Source organism: Serinus canaria, chromosome 3 (genome assembly GCF_022539315.1).
Source record: "Serinus canaria isolate serCan28SL12 chromosome 3, serCan2020, whole genome shotgun sequence".
NCBI lineage: Eukaryota > Metazoa > Chordata > Aves > Passeriformes > Fringillidae > Serinus > Serinus canaria.
In genome coordinates this window covers 9,887,710-9,906,386 of record NC_066316.1, presented here as the reverse complement: position 1 = coordinate 9,906,386, position 18,677 = coordinate 9,887,710, and the positions used below count along the sequence as shown (strand labels likewise).

The 18,677-nt window shown below is 48.4% G+C and overlaps 2 protein-coding genes across 2 annotated transcripts; one reads left to right on the top strand and one right to left on the bottom strand.

Moving 5' to 3' along the window:
* Positions 1-1,396: 1,396 nt before the first annotated feature.
* OVOL2 (ovo like zinc finger 2) lies at positions 1,397-9,271 on the top strand. The gene is made up of 4 exons (XM_009093691.4): positions 1,397-1,563; positions 2,229-2,419; positions 4,555-4,744; positions 8,087-9,271. The coding sequence occupies exons 1-4, from the start codon at positions 1,464-1,466 to the stop codon at positions 8,395-8,397; spliced, it is 792 nt and encodes a 263-aa protein (XP_009091939.1). The 5' UTR covers positions 1,397-1,463; the 3' UTR covers positions 8,398-9,271.
* Positions 9,272-9,866: 595 nt separating this feature from the next.
* MGME1 (mitochondrial genome maintenance exonuclease 1) lies at positions 9,867-18,574 on the bottom strand. Its single transcript, XM_050972312.1, is given in 7 exon segments — positions 9,867-11,962; positions 13,135-13,267; positions 13,691-13,913; positions 15,035-15,436; positions 15,439-15,637; positions 18,091-18,218; positions 18,482-18,574. Coding segments are annotated over 5 exon segments (1,011 nt in total). The 5' UTR covers positions 15,557-15,637; positions 18,091-18,218; positions 18,482-18,574; the 3' UTR covers positions 9,867-11,827.
* Between the last annotated feature and the right edge of the window lie 103 nt (positions 18,575-18,677).

The following is an 18,677-nucleotide window of genomic DNA, read 5'->3' as shown; positions in this document are numbered from 1 at the left end:
CTGCTGGAGGTGCTCTCTGACAGTGCATCACCTGATGTGGGGCTGGAGCTTTGCCCCTGGGGCTCCAGAACACTAACGGGGACATCGGCATCCAGCAGAGCTCTTTCATCTGGCCGTGATCTCGGAAGGCGTGCTCCTTTCAGAGGCTCCAGGTCCAGCCCCTGAAGTTAAATCCTGGTCTCAATGAAACCGACAATGAAACTCCCATCAACCCCCCCCGGTCCGTGCTCTGCCCTGTGGGAGGACAGCGGCTCCCCCAAAAGGAGTGACTCCGTTTGAAAGGCCTCTTCCTTCGCGTGGGGAAACAGGGAAACGGCTCCCGGTGCTCATCCCCGCAGCTGCCCCAGCCCGGTGCCGCCGCTGCCGCAGGGATGAGCTTGGGGACAGAGGCACCAAGTGCTTTCCACAAAAACTCATATTGAACCAGAGACTGGAGAAGGGATCCCTGAATGTTGTTAAATACCCAAGGCCACGCCAGGCGCAGGCTCTGCTCTGCTCGCAGACTTCTTGTGGGTTTTCTTCTGTTTCTTTTGCTTCCTTCCCCAATACCCTAACCTCTTGTCTTTGTTTCATTTCCACTTCGGGAAGAGGGGGAAGACGACAAGAGGCAAATAAAAGAAAAGAAAAAAAACAAGGAGGGGGGAGAGAAAAGGCTGTGACACGTTTTGAATTTTAAATCAATGACTGAAAAAGAATAAATTTATTTTTCCTTTTTCTCTTTTTCTTTCTGAGCAGAAGAAAGGCTAGTCATTAAGAAAAGTAATAAGAACTTTCTCTTCCTGCTGCTGCCCCCAGGACAGCTCGGCCTCTTTCCCGGCTCCTCGGCAAGTCTTCACCTCGACAGGCTGTCCCGGGGGGCTCTCTGCTCGGCCCCCCGTGGGCGGCGGGACCCGCACGAACGGGGAGCAACCTCGGCCCCCATTCCCAGCAGGGCATCCCGGTGCGGCGGCGGAGAGAGGGGCAGCGGGGTCCGGCCCGGCGGGGGCTCCGCTGGCGAGGAGGCGGCAGCGGCGGGGCTCCCTCCCCGCTTGGGTTTTTGGTTTGGTTTGGTTTTTGTTGTTCTTTTTCTTTTTTTTTTTTTTTCTTTTTTTAATTTTCAGACGTTAAATTCTTTTGCAAACATTCATGCCTTAGGAAGGGCTGGAACAAAGCTCAGCTGCTCCAACCGGTCGGACAGGTAAGCAGACTTGTTGACACCGTTATGTTTGCAGCACGCATGCTCCTTCCCAAGTTTCCTGGTGCATTTTTCTATTCCACCTTATGAAACTTTCCTCCCCCCCCCGCCCCCCCCACCCTCTCCCCTCTCCTCCCCTCCCCTTCCCCTCCCCGCGCCTCAGCGGCTCTGCCCGGTGCGTGCGGTCCCGTTCCCCCGGACGGCAGCGCAGCCCCGTCGGGCTGCGGGCGGGCGGCGGGGCTGAAGCGGCCGCTCCGCTCCGTGCCCAGCCGTGCCCCCTGCCCTCGCCATGCCCAGAGCCTTCCTGGTGAAGCGCCGGAGCCCGCAGCCGGCGGTGCGCAGCTGGGATGGGCTGCCCGACGAGGAGAGAGCCGACACCTACATCCCAGGTACGGCCCGGCAGCCGCCGCCCCGCGCCGGGCGCCGCCGGCAGGGACGGAGGGAGCGGGGTCCCGGCGGTCCGCGGAGGGGGCGACTTGGGGAGGGGGATTTGCCGGGCCGGGGGAGCCCCGAGGGGGCGGGCTGCGGCTTTAGAGAGAGCTGTACGAAAAGCGGTGGAGGGGACACGGACGACGCTCGGGGGAAAAGTGCCCGGGCAGCGGCGGGGGTGCCAGCCCCGCCAGGCCGTGCGCCCCCATGCCTGGCAGCGTCTCCCACGCCGGGGATGGCGGGGCGGGAAGCGGACCTGGGGGGGAATGGGTGCGAGTGTGTGTGTGTCCAGGAAGGTGGGAAACCTCGTTTGCATGAGAAAGGTGGCTGGGGGAGGAGAAGGAAGGACCCAGGGCGGAGGGGAGTGGGGGGGGTGATGTACTCCTGGCCTCCCCCTCTCCTCCTCTTCCCGCTCCTCCTGCCCTTGCCCGGGGTATAACGGGAAGGCGGTGGAGCTGGCTTGTTTGAACTTTGGGACCGTTCGTGTTTGAGTTTCCGATTGCAGCGTGAGCCGGGGATCCTCCCCCGCCGCCAGCGGCCCGCCCGCAGGTTAAACACCGGGGCCCGCCGGCTCCCTGCCCTGCCCGGGGTCCCCCCGCTTTATCGCATCCCCACCCCTTTGCAGGCGGGATCGGCTGCGTGCTGCTGGGCTATGAAGACAGCTGCAGCCTGGAGAGCAGCGGCAGCAGCGGGACCCGGGACGCCGAGCCCAGCGACCCCCCGACGCCCCAGCCTGCCCCCGGCGAGCTGGGCACGGGCGGGGCGATGCTGCTGGACCTGGCCGTCAAGCGGCCCATGGTCAGGTCAAAAATCAAGGTAAGCGCCCACAGCCCAGCCATCTCTTCTCTGGTAATGGGGTGACCCCTGTTCAAGGTCAAGGCCTGGCTGCTGCCCGGGGACACCAGGTGACAGGTCCCTCGGGCTCTCTGTGCTGGTGGTGACAGCACCTGTCCCGCACACCGAGGTGAGAGCAGCCAGCTGTAGGGTGGCAGCGGCAGGGAAAGCCTTGTAAGCGATGTGCCATAATCTTCCAGTGCCCTTTGCCTTCTCTTATCCTTGCCTAGGATGTGCTGCCCCTGACCTGCTTGGCTCGGGTCCCACAGGAGCTCTGAACCCAGCCAGGAAGGACCAGCCCTGGCAGCTAGGAGTCATGCCCCATGGTGCGTGGGTGGATCTTGTTCCTTAGCGTGGGGCCTCCTTCAAAGCTACCTTCTAGGCTGTACCCAAGCCTTCTCCAAGGAGGACTGGGGTGACCCTTCACACTGCCCCATTCCCACCATGGCCTATCAAGAAAGCAGCTAAAGGTTCTCCATAGCTGTGAAAGACCATTGCCACCTTGAGGTGGACCTGCGGGCTTGGTGAAATGAAGCAATCATCTCTCCTCTGACTTTGCTGAGGAGCGTCTCTGCTGCAAGGGCAGGAGCTCTGGCTGCTCCCTGGGCAGAGCCAGCAGAGCAGCGCAGAGGTTTCCCTCCCAAGGCTGGGAGAAGGCAAATGGTGCCTTAGGTCCTCTTGGTACCTGAGAATTCAACACCCAGCGAGCTCCCGATCTCTCTTTGAGCATGCAGGGTCCCCTCAGCAGAGGTAGAGCCAGGCCACCCCAGCGCTAGGCAGGAGATGTGTTTACCACTGGTAGTTAACACCTCGTTAAACCCTGGCTACTGCTGTGCTGGATGGAGCTGTAAAGATTACCATTGTCTGTGCCGGGCTGACAGCTTTTCAGTCACCGTGTTCTGAAGTCTCCTGATTAGGTTTCAGCCCGATTATATGCAGCTGCTTGAGGTGGAGTCATAGCCCTGTTGCCCAACAGATTCTTCGCAGATGGCTCCCCCTCCAGTTTCACACCTCGTGGTTTCACAGCTGCCGGATTTTTTTTTTTTAATCTTTCTTTACAATTTCGAGTAGCGTTGCTTCAGTAGTAAGCAGAGGAAGAGAACCGGGAAAAATAACTGGCTCTTCAGGAAAAAGAAACCCCAGACGTATTCCTGTCCTTGTGAAAAGCCTGCCCTGCTGCTGTTTGACTTTAACCCACTTTGTATAATTTAACCTGGGCTATTTGTGACTGTCACAGCAAAACCTTTCACCAGAGCTGGGCTTTTCAGCCCGTGGATGTGTGCACGTTGTCCTGTCTGCTCTGCTGGCTTTCCCTCATCCCTGACGTCTAAAAGGGGGCATGTCCGTGTGTTCCACCAGGAATAATTAAACCAGCAGTGCAGTATTTACATTTTCCAGACATTAAACCTTCCCTCTGAGGAATGTTCTTCCCAGGAGCTGAATCATCAGTGTCTTCTTTAGTCATGTCATGGTGTTGGCACAATGTTTTTGGTGCTAGGAGTGGGAATGAGATTACCCCCTAATGTCACTTTGCTGTTAATTAACAAGTGGGGGGACACCAACGGGGCGAGATTAGGGCCATTGTTTCAGTCTTTGCTGAGTCAGCACAACGTGCCTTGGGCTTATCTCACCAAAACCACTTTTTTTTATCACTGCTGGCTGGTTTTTGAGGGACCTGGGGCAGCTGGAGGTGTGACTGCTGAAGGCAGCACATAAAACAGCTCTGGCAGCAGAGAGGACTTCCCTTCTCCATCCAGGGTATCAGCTGAGTGCAGGAGCAAGAAAGGTGCACATAGCCTAAACCCTTGTGTTCACAGATGTAGCCACACAAGGGTTGCTATCCCTGAAAGGAAACCACTTCCCAGGATTTGTTTTAGCCCCTGAATCCAAGAATGCCTCAGTCCCAAACCGTGCACATGAAATCCCCCACTTGATCGCAAGGAAAGCACGAAGTTTTCATCCAGAGAGAAAATCTTGAATGCTTTCACTTTTCATTTTTAATATATTCCCCCCCCTTTTTTTTTTTTTTTTTAATGCCACAATAATCCCTGCTTGTTTTGCTTGATTCCTTCTGCTGGCTCATGCCAATGCTCACACAGTCCTCTCCCACTCCCCAGTTCACGACGGGCACCTGCAACGATGCTGCCCTGCATAGCTGCGAGCTGTGTGGCAAAGGCTTTCGCCTGCAGAGGATGCTCAACCGTCACATCAAGTGCCACAGCCAGGTGAAGAGACACTTGTGCACCTTCTGTGGAAAAGGCTTCAATGACACCTTTGATCTGAAGAGGCATGTCCGGACCCATACTGGTGAGAATGTGATCCCTGGGGACCGGCGGGAGGCTCCGGGGAGAAGGGGTGGGATGGGACAAGGAGAGGGTGAGGGTAACCTGGTGAGATCATAACACGAAGCCCTGGTTAACATTATTTGCCAAAAATAGTGGGGATGCAGTGGAGAAAAGGGGAAGACAGAGTAAGTGTGTTCTGGACAGAGAAAAGTCCTGGGAATGATGAAGTCTGAGGAGAACTATTGCAATCCCTGTGAAGCACTGAGGATGCAGGACCTGCCATCCACACCTGGTGTAGGCACAGCCCCCTGCTGCCATGCCTGGGGCAGCGAGGCTGCGATAACCCCCGGGATAACCTGCCAGGGATAACCACCCCGGGACAGCAAATCGCTGCAGTTATCCGTGCACAGCGATGTGGATGGAGGCAGGAGCTCTGTGAAAACGCTTTGCCCTCTAGAGGCAACGAGCAGCAGTTTCCTGGGGTTTTTGCTGTTGGGAGCCTTCCAGCTGATGGCTGTTCAGGATGGTTTTTGAGGGACCTGGGGCAGCTGGAGGTGTGACTAGTGAAGGCAGCACATAAAACAACTCTCTGGCAGCAGAGAGGACTTCCCTTCTCCATCCAGGGTATCAGCTGAGTGCAGGAGCAAGAAAGGTGCACATAGCCTAAACCCTTGTGTTCACAGATGTAGCCAGATAAGGGTTGCTATCCCTGGAAGGAAACCACTAAACAGAATTTGTTTTAACCCCTGAATCCAAGCTGGCCACAGATGCCTCAGTCCCAAACCATGCACGTGAAATCCCCCACTTGATTGCAAGGAGACTGTGAAGGTTTCACCCAGCAGGAAAATCTTGAATGCTTTCATTCTTGAATGCTTTCATCCCATCAGGATGGGATTCTGGCTTGATTTTGGAAATGTCGGAGGGAGCAGAGTGTGGTTCATGCTGTGCCTCCTCCAGGCTGCAGGATGTGCTGTCTGTGACCACTGCTGTGGGGTCAGTTCCTGAGTCCATCCCAAATCACAATGGTTGTGTTCCTGTTGCCCCAAATCCAACTCACTTTTCCCAAAACTTCTTACCCCAGCCTGGAGCAGGGAGAAGGCTGCCAGTTTGTTTGGCTTTCTTTTTTCCTTGGTGGAAGCAATGGCTTAAATAAACATCAACCCCATCCTCTCCAAGGGCGATAGTTCCTGGTAGCCAGGCTGGCTGTGCTCAGCAGGCTTTGACTTTGCACTGTTAGGCATCCAAAAGGTGCATCCACCACATCTCACAGGCGCTTCCCATCTTTCCAGAGGTGTGGTCACCCAATGGGAGCTAGAGATTATTTGGGCTTGCTCTGCAGAGCCCCAGTAACCAGGTGAACTGTTAGATGTGACACAAGGATGTTGGTAGGCAGGAGCTGTTTCTTAGTAGTAGAGCCCCCCAAAACAATGACACCTGTTTGGATGGGAAGGCACTGTCTGGAGTCAATGTTTTGGGCTGTTTGGGTTTGTTTGCAAAGCTTTTATGTGGGAAGGAGAGCTGCCACTGGGGTATGGCTGGAGTGTGGAGTCAGTGCTTCCAAAAGAAGTGATTTTTCAAGCTGTCTCCTCATCAGAGAGTCAAAAAATAAACCCAGGAGGGTCTCTGGTCAGAATAATTTAAAATGATTCCTAAATGATTTTAAATGATTCCTAAGTGATGAAGAGGTTCCCACAGCCCTAATGGGCTGTGCCATCCTGGCACTGCTCTTTCTGTGCTTGTGTTCCTGCCTGTGGAGGGCTGGAGCAGGCACCAAGGATGGTGGAGGTTTAAATTGCCTTCAAATGAGCACGAAACTGCTTTTTGTGTGTGAATTCTAATGAAGGTTTGGGCTTTCTCTCCAACTGCAGTTTAATGGAAATGAAGCAATTTCACAGCAGCAGGCATTAGGAAACCTCTGTCTTGATAGTTCTGTCTGGTGGGATAGAGCTATCTGGGATAACCTCTTTTAACTAAACAAAAATACAGTTGAGATGCTGCTTATTGGAACTTCTAATTGGCTTGGATTTCTGGTAGATAGATCAGGTCCTGACTGGTAACTTAATGCAATCACAAAGTTACAGCTGTCTGAGCAGACCAGTCTGGTTTACCCATTTCTGCCTGACTCACTGTAGGATCTTCCAGACCCTGGCATTCCACCTTCCCTGGGGAAAAAAGGGGATTAGGTGACTCCTTATATCAGTTTTAAGGGTGGTCTTTGCTTGGAAACTTGCTGATCTAGTCTAGTAAGCAGAATTCCTTCTGGTTAGGTTCTTTCAAGTGTTGCTAAATCCTCAGCTCTTTAAGCACTGGGGGAGTTGTTGTTAAATCAGTGTTGATTGGTGGTAAAATTGATTTTTGTGGTGTTGGTTGTCTGGGCTTTCAAATCACAAGCCAGTTTCTTCTCCCTCCTCTGGAAACACACAGTTATTTCTTTCATCTTCCTGCACTTCTCTAGAATTTGTAATCTCAGTCATCAAAACTGTGTGGTATGAAAGCATTTGGGATCCCTGGACATTCACTGCTGTTCACTGAAGCCTCATTAAACAAAAGAGAAAAATTAAAATCTTACCAAGACAGAAGTTTTCATTCATTGTAAAAGCTGAAACTGATAGTTTTACCTAATCACAGGATTTCAAACAGTCAGGGGTGTAAAATAAGTTTTGCAGGAGTTGATAATGGCTGCCTTAGGACCAAACCACTGATGGGCATCTGTTATCCTTAGCAGTTGCTGAGGATAACATTCCTAGGTTTTCTATGCCTAAATATATGAACCCATAGCCCGAAAGGAGGATGTTTTGTTTAGACAGGCAGCTCCTTGGGCTGCTGGATACCATCTCAGCAGCTGATGTGCCAGAGCCTTGCTCTTGGTTGGCTGTAGGAAACAAGACACAGGTGACACAACAGGTGACACAACCTATTGTATTTGCATGGACCCTCGTGGCAGGGAGGAATGATGCATCTGACCCCATGTTCTCAGAAGGATGATTTATTACTATATTCATATCATATCATATCATACTATATCCTATCATACTGCACTATACTGCACTACATTGCATTACATTATACAGAAAGGATATTTACTGAATGCTAAAAAGATAATAATAAAAACTTGTGACTCTCTCCAGAGTCCCGACACAGCTTGGCCCCAGCTGGCCAAAGAGTGGAAACAACTCACAGCAGAATCCAATGGAACACTCACCTGTGGGTAAACAATCCCCAAACACATTCCACAGTGAGGACAACACAAGAAAAGCAAATGAAACAATTGTTTTCTTTTTCTCTGAGGCTTCTCAGCTTCCTAGGAGAAAAATCCTGAGCGTGAATGCCACAGTAACCTCTGTTCTTTCCTCTCCCCCTGCAGGCATTCGTCCCTACAAGTGTGAGGTTTGCAACAAGGCCTTCACGCAGCGCTGCTCGCTGGAGTCTCACCTGAAGAAGATCCACGGTGTGCAGCAGCAGTACGCCTACAAGCAGAGGAGGGACAAGCTCTACGTGTGCGAGGACTGCGGCTACACAGGCCCCACGCAGGAGGACCTGTACCTGCACGTCAGCGGCGTCCACCCCGGCAGCGCCTTCCTGAAGAAAACCTCCAAAAAACTCGCAGCTGTTCTGCAAACCAAACTCAGCCCCGTCCTGCAGAGGAACTCCAAAGAGGAGGGCAAGGACGAGTGACGCTCACCGATGCTCGGTGCTCGGCAGGAATGAAGTTTACATGTAGGACTACATATCTAATTTTTTTAAGAACAATTTTGAAAGAAATTAAAGGGATGCTTTTGTTAACGGGACTCTCTTGATGTTGGTAAAGGCTCAGCTTGACAGAAATACTCCCGTTTGTGATGGAAACATCAGACTTTTTTTTTTTTTATCTGGCCAATAAAAACGGAATGCTTGCAAAGGCTGTCACCTCTCGGATGGAGTATTTACTGAACCGACATTTGGGCAACCTGTTTTCTGTCAGGTCTGAACACCCCTGACAAATGAGTTCACCTTTCCCCAGGTGTATTTGTATTTTGTAAAGTGAATAACTGCTACCTCCCATGCAAATTACTTATGAGAGGTTTGGGTGAAAAGTGTTGGGTAAGAGCGCTACTGGTACTGGGTTCTATGCAACGTTAATTGAAGTGCCTTAAGAACAGGAGTGCCTTGTATCATCCAATGAGTTACAAAGTGCAAACACCCTCAGCTCTGCCCCCCGTGCAGCCTGCTAACAATGTATGGAAGTGTGATCCAAGGCGAGTCGAAACTCTTCCCAAAGGATGGAGAATGTTTTCATCTCAAAGTTTCTCCACTAGCAAATGACATTATTCTATGGCAGACTTTTGGTTGTGTATTAAGTGCTCGAAGCCACGAACTTACTTTTATCATGTTGATATACAAGTGAAATCTTAGCTCTGGTGTTCCTGGACTTGCTGTGCTCACTTGGAGGATTATTACCACATCTTTTTAACATACACCAATAGCAACCCAGAAACCCAAAGAAAGCACTGTAATGACTTGAAATTAAGTATTTTCTGTCATGATGAAATGCAATTTTGTGCATATTTTATTGTGTGTGTGTGTGTTTGGTTTTTTGGGGTTTTTTTGTCTTTTGTATTCAAGTGCCTGTTCATTAATACAACAATGCAGTGGAAAGGGGGACTGAGTCTGTGTCTGCTTCAGGAGAACAGTGCAAAGCTGCAGGCACCAATCTGGCTCTCCTCTGTGACCACTGTAAGTGTAGAAGGCTCCTTCCACCAAAAATACAAAGTCAGGCTTAGCCAGGACTTTCACAGTCAGTGCTGCTAAAATGAAACATTTTGAGCAACTTTGCAAGAATTGTAAAAAAATCTTTTCAACTTGCTTCAGGTTTTTTACAGGCACCTGCTTGGGTTTTTGTGGGGAAAAGATTCTAGGGGTCTTAAAGCATTCCTAAGGATGTTAATGCTTCATTCAGCACAACTGTTGGTGCTCAAGACCTTGAAAATGAGGATAATAAAGTCATGCTACTGTGTTAAGAACAAACTAATCCTATGTAGCCGGAAGTTTGTAGAATACTTTAATAAATGGGAAGTTGGTGGGGGAAAAAAAAAAAATCATCTGAGATAAATGAGAAGATCCTGACTTTGCAGAAAGCTAAAGCTTCTATACACTGACCCCCAGGTCTTATAACTGAGCAGCGTAAAGGGAAGGTTGCTCTGCAATGGGATTAATGTTCACCTGACTGCAGGGGATTCATGTGCTCAGCTCTGCTGAAACCTCAGCCCTTCCCTTGCACAGCAGAGCTGGGGCTGAACCCTTCCTCTCCAGCCAGAGACATGTTTTGTTTGTGTACCTGCGTGCATGGGTTGTTTTTTTATCCTTCCAGCACCACATGTTGCTTTTGCTCTCCCTTCAGTGTCACTGTCACAGCACATCCCTGCTGACAGAACCACAGGCACGGTGAGCTGGGCACAGAAAGGATTCACAGCAAAAGAGAAAGGGAGCAGCTAGCAGGCTCCAGGGAAAAAGCCATCCTGGTTGGAGAGTGAAGCTCTGGATGTCAGAGCTAGGTAACTGCCCTGGCTGCCCAGCAAGTTTTTCTGCAGAGGACAGACAGTGCCTGTAGCAGTGCCCTGGGTGTATCACTTTAACAGTCTGGCAGCTTAATTGAAACTGGTCACAGAGTGTGTTTGGGTTTGTGTGACACTGGTGACAGCCACCTGCCAGTCCTGTTACAGGACAAACCAGCTTGTGCTGCTCCAGCAATGCTCCACAGCTCAGCCAGGGGTGCCCAAGGCAGCAGCCAGGCTTTCAGAAGTGCCAGACACAGTGACTCCCACCACTGCTGTCTTTTGAAGGCTGTCTGCCTCCTCCTGGCTCTCTGAGGTACAGACTCAGCTGGGACTTGTGTTTACAAACTGGCTTTGCTGGCAGCCTTCCCCAGGCAAGGGGTTCTGGCTGATTTTCTTGAAGCTCAGGGGTTGGTCAAAAATTTATTTGTAAGCTGCATTGTTATTGTGAAAACTCACACATACAAGTCATAGAAGACAAAGAGAATGAGGAAAAAAAATTTCCAGAACAATACTGCCTGACATGATCAAGGCTTATTCTCTGCTTTACAGACTTGATTTTATGTGCTTCAAAAGTAAAAATTCAGTTTCAAAACATTAATTCACAAACTTATTTGGAAAAAAAAACCCAAACCAAAAAACAAAGAGAAACCCATAAAAAACAGCCCCCAAAACCCAACCAGCAGCTCTTCACCCCTCAGAAGGCCCAGCTTCACAGCCACAGGCCTGCTTTGATACAGAAACTCATTCATGTGGCACTGAGGATTGTTCCACAGGGCGTGCTCAGGCCCACAGCAGAGTCAGGAGAGCTCCCAAGCCAAGGCACACAGCCCATCTCACAATGCTTTTCTGTGGGCTGGGCGCTAAAACACCTGCAGGAGGAGCCACCAGCAGCAGCCAACATTCCCACCTCTCAGAACACTCGCTGGAAATTTCTGGGAGTGTTGGCTCCAATTCTGCTCCTCTCTTGCTGAGCCACTTCTGCTAAGTGGCCACTTTGCTGTGCTGTTCTAAATGAGAACTAATGAGGACTTTCATTGTAGCTCTCAGCACAGGTTTTCCAGTTGTAGCTCTAAGAAAAACCACAAATTATAACATTTCAGTCAGTTCTTGCTCATGCCTGATGATGGCATGAGCAAGAACTGACTGAAACCCAGTCTACTATACCCACTTCTTTATCATTTGCATTTCTCTCAGCTCATACATCACAGATGGTTTTTTGCTTCAGTTCACAAACGTCATTTTTAAAGACTCAGTTCTGCAACTTTCATTTGTGATTTTTAAAGGGAAAAAAAAAGATTATTTGATCAAGCAGTTTTACTTGATAGTAGAAACTTTTCTATCAACCCCTGGCTGTATAAACTGTGTGGGATAAAAAAGAGAGGCCAAATAAGTTGGTTTTTTTCTGCCTGGACCACTGAGGTCACCTACAATATAAGGAAATAGAGGGGAGAGAAGGGAGCCCTGCTAGTAAGAAATTAGCCAAAGTTACTCAAAAAAAGAACATGAAAGTGGTACATTTAAACAAAAGGTTCTTCCTTTGTCTCTGGCCACTTGCTTGTGCTCAGCCTGGGTCAGTTTTTGTCCATGTACTCCTCCAGGCGCAAGAGCCACTTATTCCAGTACTGAGAGCACAGGTCAGGATCCATGAAATGCGGATGTGCTGGGGAGCCGTCCTTGTAGGCAACCACGACGAGCCCACAGCGAACCTGCAGCACAAACAGGGGCGGTCACAGACCCAACAGCTGTGTGCAAGCCTAAGAGCTAAACCTCACTGCAAAACATCTTCCCAACACACACATCTCACATGAGGAATGGGGAATAAAAAGGGGCAATAGCTCACCATAAAACACTTGGAGACTTAACATTCAAATCCTCCAAAAACCCCGAGCTCAAAGCTCTGGGTACCTCCAGTGAAAACCAGGGGACATGAACTCTGAGGATGAGTGATATTTAAACCCTGCAGATGCCAGGAAAATTGCCAGAGACTGAGGAGTTTTTGCCTGGGGCCATACAACCAGACTGATGCCACCCTCCAGCTTCAGTCTGGATAGAAATGGTTACTTAGGTATGTTCTGACATCTTTCATACCTGACAAATCCCAAATCCCAAACAGCCACTGGCAGTGGGGGGCAGGAAGCTACTAGCAGAATTCCAGCCCATATTTCACTCTGTCAGGATCATGTCTGTGGAGTGCTTGTGCTCACTGAACTCTACAGTATTCTAAAAGTCCTTGGCACAGCATACAAATTACCCTGCTCACTTCTGCTTCATATTTTCCCCCTTCAATATCTGTACTGAGGTAAAACTCCTTCAGGCCAAGCAGGCAGGCTAGAATTGCTTTTGGAGTCTTTAAAAACATTATTCCACAGTTTTCTGATAAAGTGACTCCCAACACACTACTTTTCCCAGAGGAAACACAGTACAGCTCCCAGACACCAAGTGCACCACTTAGTCCCTCATTTGCTAATGGGACACAGCAAGACAGGATGCAGACAAGACCCTCCCACACCATTTTCTTGTTTGCAGGTTATTTTGCTCTATTTCCTCTCCTGCCCCTTCCTACTCTTGACACAAACAAAAACCACACAGGAGATTGCCCCCATGCCAAGTACATGGGAGTTCATCTGAGCATCCCTTGGTCCCACTGAGCACTTGCTTAAAACCACTGAAAATTCACTACTGGCAGCCAAGGCCAGCAGGATTAGCAGGAGCAGTGGAATTATTTCACAGTATGACATCTTAACCTGATCTCAGACTGGGCTCCTTTGTTACAAATCCTGCCAACACTTCCACGGTGGGCAGCAGGTTCTAAAGGCAGGAAGAAATGAAGATCACACAGGCATTGCTACTTGTTTTGGCATGCAGCAGGCCTACTGACCTGGAAGTCATAATTGGCATCATGATTTATGGCTCCAATATATGCTGCAACCTGTAACGGGTTGTCATAAGTATTCTGCAGAAGTGGCTTTGGCTTCTCTGAAGTTTTCCAGTCTATCACACACAGTTGGCCCCTGCACAGGAGAACAAGACAGGACAATGGTTTAAACTTAAGTTTAGTCTCAAGTAAGAAATAAGGGAGACAGCACATAAAGACTTTTCACTCTCAGCCTGTTTCTCCCTGATGTCACGTTGCTCATTATTATGACTAAACAAGTCTTTTTCACACTGGCAGTTTAGATCCTAAAAACCAAACTAAAACTAACTTACTAAAACCTGCTGCAGTTCCTGGAAAATGCTGACAATTGCTTAAACCTGTCCCTTCTCCAGTAGGGAGCTCCTCACCAGGAAAACCAGCACTTCTGCCCTGAGGATCATCCAAGGGAGTTCCTTGAGCCTGTCAGTCCTAGAGATCTGTCCAGCTTCCCCCAACCACTCAATCACACCCTGGCCCCCATGGCATCACATGACAGGGGTTTTGGGGAAAGGGCACTCACTGATACTTGGCCACGCAGTCAACCAGGCCCAGGTACTGCAGGGTCTCATGGTGAACTCCACTCTCCAGAGCCTTCACCTCGCTGATGTCTTGCAAGACACGCTCCACACTGGATAAGTAGCCAGCCACGACATCATCCTCACCCTGGTCCCTAGCTGCTGTCTCTTCAGACAGGAATATCGATTCCAAAGCTGAATGGAAGAGCTCTCCTTGGAGAAAAAGATCTAAGAAAAATGGGAAAACCCCCTTATTGTATTTGCAGGGAATGCCCCAACAAAGGCAGGAATGATGCATCTGACTCCACGTTCTCAGAAGTCTAATTTATTACTTTATTATACTATATTACTATACTATATATTATACTAATTTATTACTATATTATATTAAAAAATACTACTAAACTATACTAAAGAATACAGAAAAGATACTCAATACTAAGATAATAATGAAAACTTGTGACTCTCTGGAGTCTCAACACAGCTTGGCCCCAATTGGCCAATGAGTCAGAACGACTCACACCAGAATCCAATCAAGCAATTACCTGTGGGTAAACAATCCCCAAACACATTCCACATGAGCAAAACAGAGGAGTAGCAAATGAGATAAGAATTGTTTTCCTTTTCTCTGAGGCTTCTCAGCTTCCCAGAAGAAAAATCCTGGGTGAAGGGGTTTTTTCAGAGAACGTGAATGCCACACCCCCTCACATTTTAGACTACTTTGGATTAGTGTCCTACATATTCCACAATGTAGCTCTTAAACCAGTCCCAATTTTTGTACTGAAAGTCTGAGGGTGTGGGGAGAAGGGAAAGAAACAGAAATAAATTGTCAGTAGTGAAATTGGTATCCCTTATAGTAATGCTTCCTTTACTTTTTTAGTCTCAGTGATTACTCATACATACACACACTGGACAAGCCAAACAGTTACTGAAAAACCTCACCATAAACAGCAGGACACATGGGGTTTTAAAGGCTCAGGACTATATGAGTTTAAAATGCCTATTTCCATCTTGTTACAAAGTAGCTTTGTAACTGCAAAGAGGCTCAGTAACATCATCTGTCAAATACCTATTTCTAATTAGATACTGGCAAATCAAGAACTAAAGGAAAAGTCAGACAGGATTGAGCGAAGTATGCCTACAGTATGACTCTCATTTTCCACAAATTTCTAAATCCATTTTAGTGGTCCCAGAATAAAGACCAGAGCTTAGGCTCACTGGTAACAGGTACACTCACAACATGCCCTCATAAAATAGAAACAACTTCATGGATTTCACTTGGCCCATTGTACCTGCCAGCAATCCAAACTACTGCTTCTACTCTGCAATCCCACTGTGGCTAGACTTACTTTTGGTATACTCTTCAAATCCCTCTTTTCCAAGCTCCTCTATCATTTTCTGCTTCCATCTTTCCAGATAGAAGACTTGCTGAGGAGAGAGGGTTTGCTGAAGGATGCGGGTAACGCTGGGCATCTTCGTTCTTTGCAACCTGATCTTCATGGGCACGTTGGAGTCACTCCTGACAGGAAGAATTCTCTTGCTGGGGTTTATTAAAGGAACCCAATTCCTGGGAGTTCTTGTCCCAGCTTTAATTGGAGGTGTGTGTTTAGTTGGTGGCCCATATAACAAATGGTCTTCCTCAAGTATTGTCTCTGGTGTTTGGGCGCTGGTTTTGTAAGATATAACAGAGTGGACCAAGTTCTTGTATTTTTCTTGGTCAACTTGGTCATAACTGTTTCCTTTTTTTTTTTGCTATAAACACATGCAGAGGTAGACAGACATGTGTATGGGAATTGCTTTTGGCAAAATGGTATTTGAAAAAGCACTTCCAGGCTCCCTGGTTTCCTGGACAGGATCTGTAGGAATTGCATCCCGACAAGAAGTGTTTGTGAGCAGTTAGAGTCTACTTCCTTCTGTCACCAAGAGTCTGTGGTTACCATATTTTTTTCCTCCTGTGGAAAAAGAAATTTGTGATTTACAGAGTCATAAAACTCTGCCAACTATCCCATTCTTGCCCTTTGCCAAACAAAGAATTGCTATGACCAAAGTGTCTTCATTTACCTTGTACCACCTTTATTCTTCAGATCAATAAAGTAAAAAAACAATGAGCAAGGAAAACAGGAAATGCTCCTGAAAAGAACAGCTGCCGGGCTGCTGAATATGAAATCTGAATCACTTGGAAGATTTGTTGCAAGTAGCCAAAGTTGCGTCACAGGACATCCCTACAGCAACGGTATCAGAACTGCCGTGGAGGTAGGGACAAAAACCAGATTTGCCATGAAAAACCCCCAACAGGGGGAGGGGGAAAAAAAAGCTACACAGAGGACATTGAAGCCAATCTACTGCTGTGAGGTATTAAAACTCTTAAGTTTATAGAGAATGACCAACTTAAGGGGATTGTGGGGTACCTCAGAGGGTATAAACACACCATTTTCTTTCGTATCACTAGGAGAAAACAGACAGCAGCAGTATATACAGTTGTGAGACTTGAGGCTAGAAAAGGTAGAGAGGAACCAGATGCACTGCAAAAAATATTTTCAGATTCAAAGAAATTTTTTTAAAGTTCAGAATAAAATATAAACACATTTTTCCAAACCAAGTTTCAAACATAGTCGTGCTCAAAGCCACTTAGGAAATTTAAAAGCAAGAACGGCATACATCAATACCAGGCTCAGCACATCTTCCAGAGCTGCAATGGAAGCCCTGGGAAGTTTCTTGCACATGGATAAATATAACACTTCCACAGTGGCACTTCCCATGAAGAGCTGAGGCCCTAGTCTCCTACTGGAGTTTACCATTCCAAAGCTCCCTCCATCCACTGCAAAGACAGAACCCCTGCTCACTGCCAGCCAACAGCAGCATCCTGTTCCTGACAATCCCTTTCATGCTGCTCTCCTCCTTCCCCAGTCTGATTGGAACAAGGCACCTTGAGCAGCAGGCTGAGACCTTGGACTGGGGATCCATAAGTGCTGTCCTTCACCAGAGCAGAAAAATGGATCCCTTCCCTCTTGGGGCTTCCCTCTTACTAGAGGTGCCAGAGCTGGGATTGAAAATAAAAGAGGAAAAATTTATTCTTATTCCTGTGTGACAGTATCCAAGCTTGTGGATTCCCAGGCTGCTGTTTGATGATTATTAACAGGCTCATTAATGGTCACTGTGGACATGCACTAATCAGAACAGAGCAAATTTTGGGCCAGTGGCTGTGGCTTTGTTACATAAAGCCACAGCACAAAAGAAAAAGTTTATTCTGGCTTTGAGCCACTGGAGGAAGCAAGAGGATGCCTGATTCAGCATAAATTCACTTGTAGTAAGCTGCTCCCTCAACACTTCCCAAGGAATAAAATTTATACCAGATCAGTGCTTTGAATCATGGAGCTATTGAGATATGGAATATTACGAGCTCCAGAGTTAAATTTAGTGCAACACAATGCTTCAGTGACTAGCAGGAATTTTGATTTAACAGCCTTTGTTGTGCTGGGGAATATACCTGTGGAATTTCCAGTACTTGTGGAAATGTTTGTGTGGTGTATGAACAGAACCACCAGGAAAGGAAGAGTTTGCCAGGTGCTGTCCTGTTTTACAAAAGGAAAGAGGTTCTAGGATTGCTAAGAAATAAGGAACCCTTGTGCCCTGCTGAATAAAGAATCATGTGGTTTTCAATAAATCACTAAAGTGGCATTTCTGTGCAGATAACTTACAAAAACAGAGTGGTCGGGATCTACTCTTGTACACAAAGAACAGAATTTAATTGAGATTTCCCTCTGGGGAAGTGTCTCCCTTCTCTCTAAAAGCATTTGTGGTTGAAGACTGGCAGAACTGCTCCAAGTGTTGCATGATGAGCCACAATGGAGAACTGAAAAAAATTAAAAAAACTTGGAGCTAAAAACAAAAAAAAAAAAACCCAAGAGGACTTTACTGTCCCAAGCAAGTTGACTTTGCAGCTCCAACAATAACTGAGCTAACACAACTGAGGAATTTTTTTTCCAGTATAGGAATGAGAGGCTTCTCAGAAAGAAATAGAAAGGATTACTTAAGGAAAAGTTCGCATTTATAAAAACCTACCTCCAGCTGTGTTTTTGCATAATAACCAGTATGGCTTTTTCTCCACAGAAACTAGCAAAAAAACCCCAAAACACTGGCTTATTTCAGAGATAACAAAAAAGAGCACTTCTAAACACACCTACAGACCTGTTGCCCCTTGTCCCTAATATGAGCAGAACAAATCCACGGAGGAAGGCATAACTGTGAGTTCCTCACAGTTTTCAAAATACATTAGTGAACCTATCCAAAATACATTATTGAACCTATTAAAAAAAAAGCCTCCCTCTTTTGGGATGTTTAGAGCACAAAAAGAGACAACTCAGCAAACCCGTTTAAAGCACAAGCCCACAGCTGTGAGCTTTACCTTTACCTCAGGGTAGCTTCAACAGGCATCAGTTCCCAGTTCAAGCTCCATTCCCAGATCAGCACTGGGAATTAGTGGGGAATAGGGCTGTAACACGAAGTCAGCGGTTTTTGCGATCTGTGAAAGAGCTGGGCCAACACCAGTGATCACCAAGTGCCCTCGGGCAAATAAACTTTCTGCATGTGCCTGAAAATCCCAGTTCCGGACAGCCCGCCCTTGTGCAGAGGGGGAAAACCCACTCTGGACAAGGAGCCCCGCCGGACGCGAGCATGCCCAGCCACGGCAGCCCGGCCATGCAGCCCGCTCGCTGACGGACCCGAGGGCAGCGTGGGCGAGGGGAGCACCAGCACCTTCCCTCTGTCCTCTTTCCCCTCCCTTGTCCGTCCCTCACCTTCAGGCCCGCCCGGCCCTCACGACCCGCGGCTCCGCGCTACCTCAGCCGCGCTTCCCGCCACCACCGCGGGCGCCACCGCGCAGGCGCGCCCCGCGAGCCGCCTCTGCCTCGCCTATCACGCATGGGCCGCCCGCTGCCTCATGGGACTTGTAGTTCCTCGGCACTGCCAGCGCCCAGCCCTTTCTCCTTCTCT